Raw genomic sequence first — 15,287 nt, 5'->3', positions numbered from 1 at the left:
GTAATACCCCTCCCCACCCTCTCACAGTGTGCATGCACATGAAAGCTCATACCAATGACAAACTTAGTTGGTCTCTAAGGTGCTACTGGAAGGATTTTTTTATTTTGTTGCAACTTCTTAAGCAGCTTATGCAATTCAGCTAAAAGTACTGAGCAGTTTAACTCAAGAGAAAAGAGGCTGTCAAAGGAATGATCTCAAGCAACAATGCGTATCTCCACAGTGGCTGTTGTTGAAGAACTAGCTATCAGAACCTCTTAGAGGTCTTGTGAAGATCATCCAGAGATCCACCAGTAGATGTTTACATGCTTTCCATCACATGTGAGGCTAGGGGAACCATGGTAAGCACACTATTGGATCTTTGCCTCACCATATACACGGCTAGCTGCACATTGTAGTTAATATCCTGGTGTGGACTTCTAACTCTACAGTTCCATGATATCCCTAGAACTAAGAATCAAATATCATATTTAGCTATTTCTAGTCTTTCTCAGGTTCAGATCAGGCCTCAGTATAATAATGTAGCATTTGGGAAGGAAGATGCATCCTAGAAGCCCAGCACTGGAGGCCAAGATGGAGAAGACTTGCACGGCTACCATGTATTTCCCCTTGGTGCTCAGGTAGGTGGGCACAAAGGACACCCAAACACTGCAGAAGACCAGCATGCTGAAGGTGATCAGCTTGGCTTCATTGAATGAGTCAGGCAGCTTTCGGGCTAGGAAAGCCACCGTAAAGCAGATGGCAGCCAGGAAGCCCATGTAGCTGAGGGCAGCATAGAACATGCCCACAGACCCTTCGTTGCATTTCAGGATGATCTCCCCAGGTTGGGAGCGCTTGTCAGAGTCAGGGAAAGGAGGAGATGTCCCCAGCCACATCATGCAGATGAGAACTTGTACACTGGAACAGGAAATGACAATGGAGTTGGCCAACCTCTTCCCCAGCCATCGCCTCACCCTGCTCCCTGGCTTAGTGGCCAGGAAGGCCAGCACCACAGTGATGGTTTTTGCCAAGACGGAAGAGACAGCAACTGAGAAGATGATGCTGAAGGCTGTTTGGCGCAAAAGGCAGGTCACTTTCCTTGGCTGGCCAATGAAGAGGAAGGAGGACAAAAAGGAGAGCAGGAGGGAGATGAGGAGGATGTAGGAGAGATCCCTATTGTTGGCTTTGACTATGGGAGTTTCCTTGTATTTAATGAAGATTCCTAACACAAAACCTGTGGTTAAGGATAAGAAGAGGGCAAAGGAAGCCAGGATGCTCCCCAAACATTCTTCATAGGATAGGAAGGTGATTATTTTGGGTACACATTGATTTTTGTCTTTGTTTGGATGCTGATCTTTTGAACATTTGGTGCATTTGTCAGCATCTGCAGAGAGAAAAAGAGACTTCAGTATCCTAACATCAGTTGTACACCAAGTTGGGCATATGGGGAAGGTAGGCATATGGGAGAGATTAAAAAAAAGAACACAGTTTTGTTGGGAAAGAGAGAAGCAAAAGTTCACTGGCAAAAGCATCTTGATCCATGGTCTCATCCACCAAAATAGATATTGTGGAGCATGCCTAGAAAAGCTTGGCCTATGAGATATTTCAGAAGCACTTCTATTAATTGTAAACTGGTGCTGGGAAGCTCTGGCCACTGGATTAAACTTAGTTCAGCAGGTCACCCCATTTGGTGATGCCAATTTTTGAGTTGTGTGATGGGTAAGGCCTCAAAGGCATAATTGTGAGCTTAAGGAATGTAGACTTTCACTGCCCATCAGCTGATGAATGCTGCATGCGTGTATTGGGTCAAGGAGGAGGAAGTGCTTTCCCCCACTTAAAACTGCTTACCCCTCCTAGTGCTGCTCTTTGAACCTCCAAAAACCCGATAGGCCTTCCACTCATGGGATGCCATCACAAACATCATGTTTAGGCTAGCTCAAAGTGTTGCCCCATCCTCCCAGGTAAGACTGTTTTCTCTGAGGTCTTGGCCTACCTTCCTGAGTGGAGATTGTCCCTTCTGAGCAGGGAGTGCAATCATAGCAGCACGGGGGCCTCCCTTCCTGAATCTTCTTGGCGTATCCAGAGGGACAGCTCTGTGAGCATCTTGAACGAGGCACGGTCTAGGCAACAAAGTGAAGAAGCAGCGTCAATGAAAAACGATAGCGTGACAGACGCTTATGATAGAGTACTTGCAACTAGTGAAACTGATGGGAAAGAGTTAGAGGCATTTCATATCAGAAAGTATATGGAGAATGGAGAATATTTAAAATTATATTGTACAAGTAGTATGATACTAGCAGAATGTGAATGATACCTGTAAGTAAAAAAGTGTAACATATATCGTTTCAGATTATATGAAAATAATATGAAATAACATAAAGCTGTGCAAGAAAACAGTGACAGTATAAACATGAGAACGATTGGAAGTTTTACATCCATAATTTTTATTTAACTGTTATTTGAGATGATGTATTTTCTATTTATATACTTTATCCTTTTCTTTGCATCCTTTATTTTCTTCCTTCCTTTCGTTGTTTCCACTGTAAATGATCTTTTATGTTTATGTTTGTATTTTTTTAAAAAGAATGATTATTTTAAAAAGAGGGGGGAAAGAAAAAGCATTAGGAGCATTTGTGCTTTTTGGAAACAGATCACAGTGTTTTGGTAGGATTGTGGGAAACATATATTTGCTTCCAATGGCCATAAGTGAGCCCAGGCCCTATTTTGGTGGATGATTAATAATTGCCAGCTCTGATTAATATTTGTGGGTGGGTGCAGGGTTGTCCCTACAGGAAATACACAGGCCACCCAGAATTTAACTACCGTATTTTTCGCTCCATAAGACACACTTTTTTCCTCCTAAAAAGTAAGGAGAAATGTCTGTGCTTCTTATGGAGCGAATGCGTGGTCCCTGGAGCCGAATTGCCCAGGGACGAAAAGCAGGTCATGCTTTCTTTCTTTTTTAGAAACAAGAGGGAAAGGGGAAGCCACTCAGCAGCTGATTGCAAGAGATCGGGGAGGGAGATAAGGGAGTCTAGCTCCCTTCCGGCCCACCCCCTTGCCCAGGCCTCCATTGTTGAATGTTCTGCAGAGGGAGGCTGTTGTTTCCCCAGCAACATAGGACTGGCTGGTTGGATTATCTGGCTGATTAGATTATCAGAAGCTGCAGAACTGTAAGTTGAACAGGATTTTTTCCCTTTGCAAAGTAAACTCAACAAATTTGAGCTGGTCCTTTAAAAAATGGGGCTTTTCCTCTTTGCAAAAGAAGCTGCACAACTGTGAGCTGATCCCCTCAAAAACGGGGATTTCCCCCTTTACTCCTCCGAAAACTAAGTGTGTCTTATGGTCAGGTGTGTCTTATGGAGCGAAAAATACGGTATTTTCATGCTGTCCTCTGGATATTCTTAGCAGATTGGGAAGACCTTACATTTGGGAAAGCTGTTTTACTGTACTTTGGAAAGTCTCATATTTACTGTGAAATCTTATACATGCTTACTCAAGAGGCTGTTCCATTCATCTCAATGACTTAGCTCTAGGGAACAGTACAATTGCAGTCAAAGTCTCTTATGTGCTATTCAACAAGCTATTAGAGTTTAGCAGATGTCACAGGTAATAAAATCACACATATAATTTCCCCATACCTTGTTAAAGACCAAGGGCCAGACAATTGCTTCTTGGTTGATGGTCAACTTTAGATCTGAGGATGCCTGTTTCTCTATTTCTCCAATCTTCACCCTAGCATGAGAGGTGTTAGGAAACAGCACCCAGTTCACAATATCGAAGTCAATGGCCAATGCCCCATTCTCATCTAAGTACTGTCCATCAGCTGAAGTATTAGAATAGAGATGCACTTGTTCCAAGAATGGATGAAGCTACAATGACAGAGGAATCTCTATCACTCAGAGATCATGAAACCATTTTGGATAATTCACTTCCCCTGTCAGTCAATATAGACAATACTATTTGTTAGACCAATGGTCTGACTCATTTTAAGGCAGCTTCCTATGTTCCTAATACAGTATGCTGATTCCAGAGCTGGGACATTGAACAGTAGTTTGCAAAAGGAAAAGGACATACCTGCCATGGCTTAATCTTTTGAAGTTCCAACATGTCTTCTCCACCCATCAGTGACACCCGCTTTGATCTGGATGAATATGCTGCATTCAAGGCCTGAGCAATGGCTAGGATACTGAAGTAGTTAACATAGCTATCTTCGGAATGAACTAGTTCAATAAATTTCTGTTGGATCATCACATTCTCCATCTCCCTGCATCTTGTCCAACCTCTCACAGACATGGCATGTTTTGAATATGAACATTCAAATTCTTCTTGCCAAAGCTGCAAAATAGCAGGGAATGTTGGTTCGGAGTAGTCCTTTTTTGTCCTTTTTTTGGTCCTCATTACAAAGGACAAAGAGCCATGGGCATACCGGAAGGATTCTGTCTCATAGAACAAAACCGTGTTTTCAAGAGCAGTGATTATCCAGACTTTCCCCCCAGTTTCTATCCTTTCAAGTAAAGACTGTACCTCCATGATTATAAAAAGTCCATATTGAGAGTCTGTACAGTAAACAAATACATTGACTTGTCTCCACATGGCAGGAGCTTCATGGGGTATCCACAGCCAAGTTTGTAGTAGTACTCTTTTTGTGAAGGCAACACAAATTTCCCTTTTCTTCATCAGACGTGTCAAGGTACTCAGGAATCTTTCTCCATTGTCATTGTCTGGAGCAAAGAGGCCAACCCATGTCCACCTGAAATGCAGGAGGAGTTGGATAATTCCCAGGTACTGAGTTTCTTCCTTTGAGACCATCTGGTAGATAAAAGGGGACTGGTCTTTATCATGAAGAACAAAGCCGTAACTGAGCTGTTAAAGAAAGGAAACTGGTGTTTGGAGACCTATATGTGAATTGAATTGAATTGAATTACAGTGGTACCTCGGTTTACAAACACAATTGGTTCCAGAAGTCTGTACTTAACCTGAGGCGAACTTTCCCATTGAAAGTAATGGAAAATGGATTAATCCGTGCCAGACAGGTCCACAGAGTACTTAAATTGAAAATACTCAAACTGAGGCGTACTTAAACCGAGGTATGCCTGTAATATGATAACATATTTAAATAGCCTAAGCCTCAATGCTTTTTGGAATTTTATGTATATGCAATTTATTTATCACCTAATGGCAATCGTCTCTAAGCAGTTTAGAAAAATACAATAGAACCAAATTATGAATGCAAAAGTTTAAAAGCAAACTTCAATTAAAATGCATCCTGCAATACAATGAAGCCTTCAATAGGTCTGGGAGGTCAGTCCACCACTACACCCAGAGGGGTTTCTACATCATGCACAACTCCCCCAGATTGAAATCCTTTGAAAAATTAGAGTTGTGTGTTATCAGCATGGACTGCAGCATTAGAACTGTTTTCCCAATGGTCCCTTTTGAATATGACCACTGCATCTCCAACACCTTTTTCTGAACTTTTCCCAATTCTATAATACACTGTTTGATGTGTGTCAAAAACCAATGTACACAGCCTTCCAAAGGCAGTGGCCCCGTAGGTTTGTATAACTATGTTATGAGATTGACAGTTTTATTTTTAAAACTGAATCATAGAATCATAGAGTTGGAAGAGACCACAAGGCCCATCCAGTCCAACCCCCTGCCAAGCAGGAAACACCATCAAAGCATTCCTGACAGATGGCTGTCAAGCCTCTGCTTAAAGACCTCCAAAGAAGGAGACTCCACCACACTCCTTGGCAGCAAATTCCACTGCCGAACAGCTCTTACTGTCAGGAAGTTCTTCCTAATGTTTAGGTGGAATTTTCTTTCTTGTAGTTTGAATCCGTTGCTCCGTGTCCGCTTCTCTGGAGCAGCAGAAAACAACCTTTCTCCCTCCTCTATATGACATCCTTTTATATATTTGAACATGGTTATCATATCACCCCTTAACCTTCTCTTCTCCAGGCTACTGTTTTATTTTTATTTTATTTTTTGCAACCAAAATGGTCAAAGGCCTGGAAACGATGCCTTATGAGGAACGGCTTAGGGAGCTGGATATGGCGAGCCTGGAGAAGAGAAGGTTAAGGAGTGATATGATAGCCATGTTCAAATATATAAAAGGATGTCATATAGAGGAGGGGAAAAGGTTGTCTTCTGCTGCTCCAGAGAAGCTGACACGGAGCAATGGATTCAAACTACAAGAAAGAAGATTCCACCTAAACATCAGGAAGAACCTCCTGGCACTAAGAGCTGTTCGGCAGTGGAATTTGCTACCAAGGAGTGTGGTGGAGCCTCCTTCTTTGGAGGTCTTTAAGCAGAGGCTTGACAGACATATTTCAAGAATGCTTTGATGGTGTTTCCTGCTTGGCAGGGGGTTCGACTGGATGGCCCTTGTGGTCTCTTCCAACTCTATGATTCTATGATTCTATGATTTTTAATTCCTTTCCTGATGGTCTACTGAGCATGGAATTTGCTTTTACATGACGGCTGTGCACTGAGTCAACATCTTAATTGACCTGTCTACCAAGACACCATGGTCTCATTTCTGTCCAGTCAATGCCAGTTCAGAACCCAGGAGCAGACATGTGAAATTAAGGTTATTTCCCCCCTTCACCATGCATAAATTCACACTTGTTTATATTGACTTGCATTTGCCTTTTTATTTGGAGAAGTTCTTTTGAAGCTCTTCACAATCTGTTTTTGGTTTAACAATCTAGAACAATTTAGCAAACTTGGCCATCTCTCTCTTCACTCCTAAATCCTAATGAAGGCTCATACCAATGACAAACTTTGTTGTTTAGTCGTTTAGTCGTGTCCGACTCTTCGTGACCCCATGAACCATAGCACTCCAGGCACTCCTGTCTTCCACTGCCTCCCGCAGTTTGGTCAAACTCATGTTCATAGCTTCGAGAACACCGTCCAACCATCTTGTCCTCTGTCGTCCCCTTCTCCTTGTGTCCTCCATCTTTCCCAGCATCAGGGTCTTTTCCAGGGAGTCTTCTCTTCTCATGAGGTGGCCAAGGTATTGGAGCCTCAGCTTCAGGATCTGTCCTTCCAGTGAGCACTCAGGGCTGATGACAAACTTAGTTGGTCTCTAAGGTGCTACTGGAAGGAATTATTTTGTTTCGACTATGTCAGATCAACACGGCTACCTACCTGTAACTAGTCTTGATACCAATTCTTGAAGCACATTAAACATCCCCCTTTTTCAGAGAAATTCCATTCACCTTGTTGGTGGGTGGCAGTTGTGGTGCCATGCAGCTCATTGCTGGTGTCATGCCATTTCAGTCTCCATTAGCCAGAGGTTGTTTGCTGTAGACAGATTCACACATCCATTCTCTTCAGTAGCTTCAAACAAAGGGCACATACCCAGACATGGATGTCTCCCAGATTAACATAGGCATAGACCTCTAATACTATCTCTTTGATGTGACTGAACCAGCAGACATACCGTTCCATGATACAACCCTATTAATGATTAACCTAGCAAGCTCTTCTTCAGTGTCAGTGGAAATTTCCAACCATGCCTCGCGGTATACAATACAGGCACACTACAAATTTAGTTCCCATTTCAATGTACATTAAACAATTCTATTTCATAGTTCCTGGAGCTGTAAAAAGAGGTGGCAGCCGCATGGAACAGCGGAGGAAACCTTTCCCATGCCAAGCTGAATATCACTAACAACACTTGAAAGTGCCAATTTCTGGCAGGGCAAAATTTATGTAGCAATGTGCTACAGAGGCTGCAACTGGTTGGGGGGCAGGGAGCAATAAAATAAATTGCACTAAGCTAAGCATACCTTGCTTTTCTTATAAAATGGCAAATGTTGCTGGGTATGTTTGACTTGAGCCCAGTTCTTACCTGTGGTATCTTGTAGATGCTCAACATGCTTGCAATGTGCATGGAGAGGTCAGATTCACCCCCTTCAATAATAGCTAGAAGGTCTCCCCGTCTTCCACAGCTATAGTTTGGAATGTTGATTTTCCCACCAGCAAGCAGGTCTGTCAGTGCATCAGAAGTTATTCTTCCATCAAAAAAGGTATCATAGATGCTGTAGCCCAGGGTGATGTTGGGTAAGAGCCTGGGGTTACGATTGATCTCCTGAATGGTAAGTGAGAAGGAAAGAACGTGCCAGTTCCTCCCATTCATCAAACTAAAAAAAGATGTGTCACATTGTCACCCACCATTCAGTGAAAATGAGTTGCGTACTTGTTTGTATAAATCAAGGCAAATGTGACAGGAGGCCAGTAAGTAGGACAATGTGGCGCTGAGGTGTACCAGTAATAGTGTCTGCAGTATCTTTGCAAAGGAGGAGGATAGAGGCCCATGTTCTGGCAACCTCCTTGGCCATCTGACCAGTTCTGTGGCTACTAGCTGCCACTGTATCAAAAAAATCACTCTAAGAATTTCTGTACAGTGGTACCTCGCAAGACGAAATTAATTCGTTCCCCGAGTCGTTTTGTGTTGCGATAATTTCGTCTTGCAAAGCACGGCTTCCCATAGGAATGCATTGAAATTTAATTCATGCGTTCCTATGGGGGGGGAGTGCAAAAAAAGGCGCCGATTCACCCGTAACGGCCGGAGGTTTTTCAGGGGGAAGCATGAGGAGGGCCAGGGAGAGGCTCCATCCCTCCTTCCCCAGCAGCCGGACCCTCGCGCCCAACCAGACAGACAGCCCATTCGCGCGCAGGCAGGCAGGCAGGCAGGCAGGCATAAGGTGAGTGAGGGGGGATGCGGAAGCCGGGCGATGGCGGGCGGCGGAAGCACAAGGCGGCCGGGCTCTCGGTCTGACTTTCTCCTCGTGGTACCCTGCTTCATCTTGCGCAGTTTTCTATGGCACGGCTATAGAAAACTTCGTCTTGCGAGTCTGCCAAAAAAATCACAAAACGTTTTTCGTCTTGTGATCTTTTCGTGCCGCGAGGCGTTCGTCTAGCGAGGTACCACTTATGTATCTCACAAAAATTGGTCAAACCTAGGACACTAATTCTGTGGATAAACATCTAGAAGATTATTGCAGATCGAGAGTAGGAAGCTTCACATTACTCATGCCAAGGGCCATGGGTCTGAGCATTCAACCTTCCACAACATTTCATGAGAGACAATGAGACAGCTGCGGAAAAGCTGCAATTCAAACACACCTCACAACTTTTCTAGCTTATAGAAAACAAGTTTACTTTAGAGAGCATGATTTTTTATAGGTATATGTTAGGTTAGAGCCGATAACTAATGAGGCTCAGCTGTCGGACTTGGCTGATAGCCCGGAACTGGAAGGGAGGCTTGCTTTGATAAAGGAACTGGCTGGGAGGGGTGAGCAAATGGCAGAAATAACTCAAACCTCAGAAGAGAGTTTGTCCGAGTCTGTTCCTAGTTCTTTAAAGTTACAGGAACGTAGGAGGGGAGGGTTACAGGATAAGAGGAAATGGCAATTACAGAGAGAGAGGCAGAGGGCGTTGTTCGAGCGTAGGAATAAAAGGAGGTGGACTCACGCTAGAGAGCTAGATGAGTCATCATCTGATTAACTAGTGGTCTTGAGCAGGAAGTTGCAGTCTTTCTTGTGGTTACTTGCCTTTGTTTTGTCTATTTGGAATAAAACTCACTATTTACACACAGACTGTGTGCTAGCCATTGCTGTTGCTTACAGCATATAAAATTATAGTGTAAAGAACATTGAAACATTGCTTTTCACCAAGTAAAGTGATGTACAGAAAACTTTTAATAAACAAATGGAACAAATAACAGGTCTCCATCCAATGGCATTATTGCTTAGACTGCCAGGAAAAATTCATCCTAGCTTCAGTCAGTTTCATCTCACAGGTTTAAGAGCAAAGGTGGGGTTTGCCGATAGACAGACGGATGCCAGCAATACTCCTACTCAGAGTTTCCACTTGAAATGGGGGGATTTGGAGAGCAGGTGGAAAGCAGAAATACATCAACACACCATTACTTACTTCTCAAAATCGCTTACTGGGGTGCTGGAAAAGCTAAAAGGAGGTTGACTTCCAATTAATCTTGAAGATATGATTCCGCTAATGAGGTGTCCTCCTTCCTGGTAATAATTCACAGCCAGAGTTCTATCTTTGATCAGATTCAGTGGACATTTTGCCCTCTGCTGCATTTCATAGGTTGCAAGAGGCAACAAAACAAGCAGCGTTATAATAATTATCATCCCTTTGGGTCTGCCTGCGACTCTTTCCTTGTGACTGTTCCTGTCCACACAAGCAGCTAATTAGAAGAAACCCCAAATATTTGCAAGACAGAGGCTTCAGCGACTTGACAAATACAAGGGGTGTTCAGCTCTACCCAAAATAGGATTGAAGGGAAGGGCCATAGCTCAGTGATGGAGCATCTTTTTCCCACCCAGAAGGTGTCAGGTGTCAATCTCTGCTACCTGATACAGGTAGGGCTGAGGATGCCCTCTACCTGGAGAGATGCTGCCAGTCACTAGATGGTCCTGAGCTAGAAGGCAGCTTCCTATGTTCTGATTAGGTTTTATACTTCCTCCTTCAAATGCTCTATATCTTGGCCCCAAGGTATATTATACACCAGACTTTTCCAGCATAGTTGAATAAATAACCTCCTGCCACCCTTAATTGTGATGTTGACATTATTGCTCCCCAAGGCAATATGTGAAGGGGTGTGGAACAATCTTGGACTCTGCAGAGAGTAGGACTAAATCACTGTGGTTCTGATGAATGCAAGGGGAATAAATATCTCCTCTGAAACCTTTATGGGAGCAGCTGCATAGAAGACGAAGACGAAGACGAGAAGAAGAAGAAGAAGAAGAAGAAGAAGAAGAAGAAGAAGAAGAAGAAGAAGAAGAAGAAGAAAGTTTACTCAATACATGGTTCAAGGATTGGCTGATCTTTACTGACGCTAGATCAGGTCAAATTTATATAACACTTTAGTGTAAATAGACCCTCCAATTGGATTATAAAAAGCAACAAAAATAATAAATTTTCAATAAAAGACAACGTTGAAAACAGTTATTTTAAATATTCAAAATATTGTAAAATAAACAATGAAGCTAAAGATAGATAGAAACACATCCCAACTTCCACATATCTGAACCCTGAATAAAAATGGTTTCCCCAGGGGCAAAAAAAGAGAGACTCCAGTAAATATTTCATTTTATTTTTTTAGGATAAATTTTTATTGATTTTTTACAAAAAGAAACAGATTTTTACAACAGCATATTAGTTTCAACTTTGTACATTATCAAGCTTATTTGAGCTCAGACTTCCCTCCCCCCTTAGGTAGGTGGTATAATTCATTTTACTCGCACATTTTAGAATTTCATCACTACCCAAAAAGAATTTTAGCTCTAACACAAAATTATATCTATATTACATCAACCTTGTAGGATCTAGTTTATGCCAGCAAATTTAAGCAGCAAAATGGTGGATCGCGGTGAAGTAAAGTTTTTACCACCGTTACGCAGCCCCGTGAGCAGGCTGGCAATGAAATTCTCTTGAAACTTGAAACGTTAGATACTATGTATATATTCAGTCTGTGCCCCTGTTCTTTAAACAAAGTAGTGAGGGTCTTTTAGATACAATTACTCTGCGGCTTGTTTCTCTTTCTTCCTGTCCTACAGCACCTCGTCATGCGCCATCTTTTTCCCCCCACCGCTGGGACGGACTCCCTCTTTTCGTCCTCAGCTCCTCCGAATCTTATAAGTCCAAATTTAAATCAAATTCAGCTTCCCAATAATTTGCTTCTGCTTGTCCACCTGCCTCCAGGTCTGGTCCTGACCGGATGGATACTGGAATCAGCAAGGGATACCCACATGACCTGAAGGTGCTGCTGTGCAATGCCAGGTCAATGATTCACAAGACCACTGCCATCCATGACTTGATCGTGGATGGAGGACTTGACCTGGCATGTGTAACAGAGACTTGGTTGGATGAAGCAGATGGGCCTGTCCTTGCCGCTGCTTGTCCACCAGGTTTCTCTTACGCACAGCAACCCAGGCCTTGTGGGCAGGGAGGGGGGTTGCAGTGATTTTTAGGAAGTCATTAGTTTATACCAGGCGTCCTTTTAGGAAGACCCAGTTCTCTGAGTGCATGTTCTGGAAGCTGGGCAATAGGGGCAGTACAGGATTCCTTTTGGTGTACCGACCTCCCTGCTGCACCTTTTGGTGTACCGACCTCCCTGCCTGAGCTGCTTCATGTTGTGGCGGATATTCTCCTGAAGACACCTAGTCATGTAGCAGGGGCCCAAAGGGCCCCAATTAAGGTGATAATGTAAATCCCTATAAATCCTAGAATATGCTTATAATAGTGAATTATGGGAACTTGTTGCTTTAAGAAACTGATGATCTAGCAAGATGCCGTTCTTTTACCAAAACAGAAGGTCAGCTAACACGCAAGTCACAAAGATATAATTCATAAGCTAGAACACAAATTGTTACATAGTACACGTAACACAGCTTCCCAACACGCATACTATCTCACAAATGTAACATCTTATTGAGAATCAGAGGCCTAGCTAGCCATCCTTGGCCTAGTTAGCAATGCTTACTGTGCATGCGTATTAGATTAGGTAATGACAAATATATTAAATATGAAATGAGATAATGATTAATATTAAAATATTAAATGATGTAATGCTTTATGTGATTGGTTAAATCAAAATCCTTTGTCTGAAATGTTATAAATTCCTGCCCGACCTTTGGGTGGGGTTGCAGTATTCCGAAAATATTTGACTGTAACCTTATTGCTTTGCAATAAACATAATGGACTCCTAACTCCTCTTGTCTCTGAGTTTTATTGGCTAACTCAGAAGATAAGCCATTTTTGGCTTACAACAGTCATAGCTGCCAAGTTCGGGCCTGAGAAATAAGGGACTGGAGTGGAAATAGCAAACCGGAAATAGTGTTGCTGCCATTTTGGAACTGGGCGGAGCATGCTCAGAAGCTACTTTTGATGCTTTTCTACCCTGTTCCAAAATGGCCGCCGCACCAGAAGTCATGCTGCAGCCATTTTGGAACTGGGCAAAGCAGCATCAAAAGTCGCTTCTGAGCATGCTCCGCCCAGTTCCAAAATTGTCACCGCACCAGAATAAACGGGGGGGGCAAAAAAAATCCGTTTTTCCGGCTGGGGACAGCTGGAAAAACGGGGGTTTCCCGGGGGATACGGGAGACTTGGCAGCTGTGCACCTAGTTTGGTTGTCCTAGGGGACTTTAACATCCATCAACGACACCCACACCCACACACAATTTAAATTGAGAATATTTGAATAATAAAAAAGGAAATAAAAAGTGAATAGAGAACAAAGAAATAAAAAGAGGGGAAGGTATATTACGATATATCACTATATATGCAAACAACCGCCGTTCCATACATGCTTGTCTGGGATATAGGTACAGTGCTTTTTTTCTTTAAAAATGTTTAGGGATACTCTCATTTTGACTCAAGAAATTTAATCTATTTATGCTTGTTCTGGATCAACTTCAAGTTGGTTTCCAACCTCAGCATTTCCACTATTCAGAGGTACAAAACTCATTGGTTGTTTTGGTTTATTAACTGGTATTTAAATCCCACTAAATAGACAAAATAAATCCTCCTTAGAGGGCATCTTATTTTACCACTGAGTGTTTAGCTGAGATTCTGGCAACACAGGGGGTTGGACTAGATGACCCTCGGGGGGTCCCTTCCAATTCTGTGATTCTGTGAGTTGAACTGAACTGGCTAACACCCTTAGAGTTTTCTGGAACAGTGAGGTGAATTCACAGAACGGTGGAGTTGGGAACCCCAAAGCTCTTCCAGTCCAACCCCCTGCGATGTAGGTTTGGGGGGTGGGGTGCGGCAGTTTCACAGGCAGACTGGATCCTCTGGATTCCTGCAATTGCAACCCATAGCCAGCTAATGCTTCATCTCCGAATTGGGTCAGAATCTCACGGATTCCTATTCTTTCTGCAGTAACGGACTTTGGGCAACCGAGTTCCTGGCTTTGTTTGTTGCCTATCTCCGGATCCCGTGGACAGGGCGAAGTGGGTCGTAGGCCCCCGGACTCCTGGGTCCCTCCTCTTTCGCTGCCTAGTCTTGCCGCACCAGTCCCTTGTGGGAAGGAAAGCCCCCTTCCCCTGCCTTTTGGGGGTCAGGGGTCTGCTTGGCTTCACATCCTGCAGCTACACGGCTGTGATTTTAAGGAGGGGGTCAGATCTGTGCATAGCAGAAGCCGCTCTTTCTGACAGTCCCTGCCCCTCCTCACTTGTGTGTTATGAAATTACAGAATTGTAGAATTGGGGGGAGCCCTGAGGGTCATCTAGTCCAACCCCCTGCAAGGCAGGAATCACATAAAAAGCAACCCTCACCTCCTGGGCCACAGACTCTGCACATGCTCTAGGAGACTCTTGACAGGGGCCTGTGTTGTCTTTGGGATAGCTGGAGAGAACCTTTTTGGAGTAGGGGAGACAGACTTGAGCAAAACTGGCAGATCCCTCCCCCCCCAATAAATAAATAAATCCCTCTTCCCTCCCCCTCCCCCTCTGCCTAGTTCCCTGCAACTTGGCTTCTCGCAACGAGGGAACCGCCAGAAGGCCATTGATATGAACAAGGACCTGCCCCCTCTTCCTCCCCCCCAGAGCCCAAAAGTCACCCCCTCCCCATTCTGCGTCGATTCTGCTTTAGACCCGTGGGGCAGAGCCAACTTGAAGAATAAACACGTTTTGAAAAGAAATGCATGCCGTGTGTCTGTTTTTTTCCTTCCAGGGCTGAAGGAGAGGTGAAGGTTGCCAAGTTGAATAAACAGTAGTAATAAATGGTTGGAGGAAATGTCTGGGAAGGGGTGAGAGGCCCCTCTCTGCCAACCTCAAGGCTCCTCTCAGGTTCATCAATGGTCAAAAGCCTCTTCCATTTTTGGACAGCGAGGAACTGAGTGGCCACTGCAGCTTCGCCTGCTGGAAAGGGGACGACATGCAAGCGGCCAACCTGGCAGGGTTGTTGTGGGAGGAGGAGCTCCTTGGACTGCCTCCTGGGCCTTCTAGGCAGCTTCACTTCCGGGACGGCTCCCCTCGCACGGCGATTGGAGGGGAGCAGGGCACTCTGTGCGTGGCGATTGGGTGAGGGGGAGAGAGCACCCGGAAGTGGGTGGATTGAGCCAGCTGCCTGGCCCATTTGGGTTTGGGAAAAAGGATTCATGGAAGAGTAGGTTATCCTTCCCAGCCAACGACACCTTCGTCACCCACTAGCGGGTGGTCAGCGTTAGGAGAAGGGCTCCACCTGCAGGAATAGGGGAAAGACCAGGCTGGAGAATCCCCTTCCTGCCCCTCGAACTCGGGGTCCCAGGAGCCCTTTCTGAATGGCCCTTG

At 44.1% G+C, this 15,287-nt stretch overlaps 1 protein-coding gene across 1 annotated transcript; it reads right to left on the bottom strand.

Annotated features, from left to right (window-relative positions):
* Positions 1 to 245: 245 nt before the first annotated feature.
* Positions 246 to 1,496, bottom strand: LOC118077750 (vomeronasal type-2 receptor 26-like). The gene has a single exon (XM_035101470.2). The coding sequence runs from the start codon at positions 1,434 to 1,436 to the stop codon at positions 468 to 470; it is 969 nt and encodes a 322-aa protein (XP_034957361.2). The 5' UTR covers positions 1,437 to 1,496; the 3' UTR covers positions 246 to 467.
* Positions 1,497 to 15,287: the final 13,791 nt, after the last annotated feature.

This window comes from Zootoca vivipara, chromosome 2 (assembly GCF_963506605.1).
Source record: "Zootoca vivipara chromosome 2, rZooViv1.1, whole genome shotgun sequence".
In the NCBI taxonomy this organism is placed as follows: Eukaryota; Metazoa; Chordata; class Lepidosauria; order Squamata; family Lacertidae; genus Zootoca; species Zootoca vivipara.
This window is presented reverse-complemented; position numbering and strand designations above follow the sequence as displayed.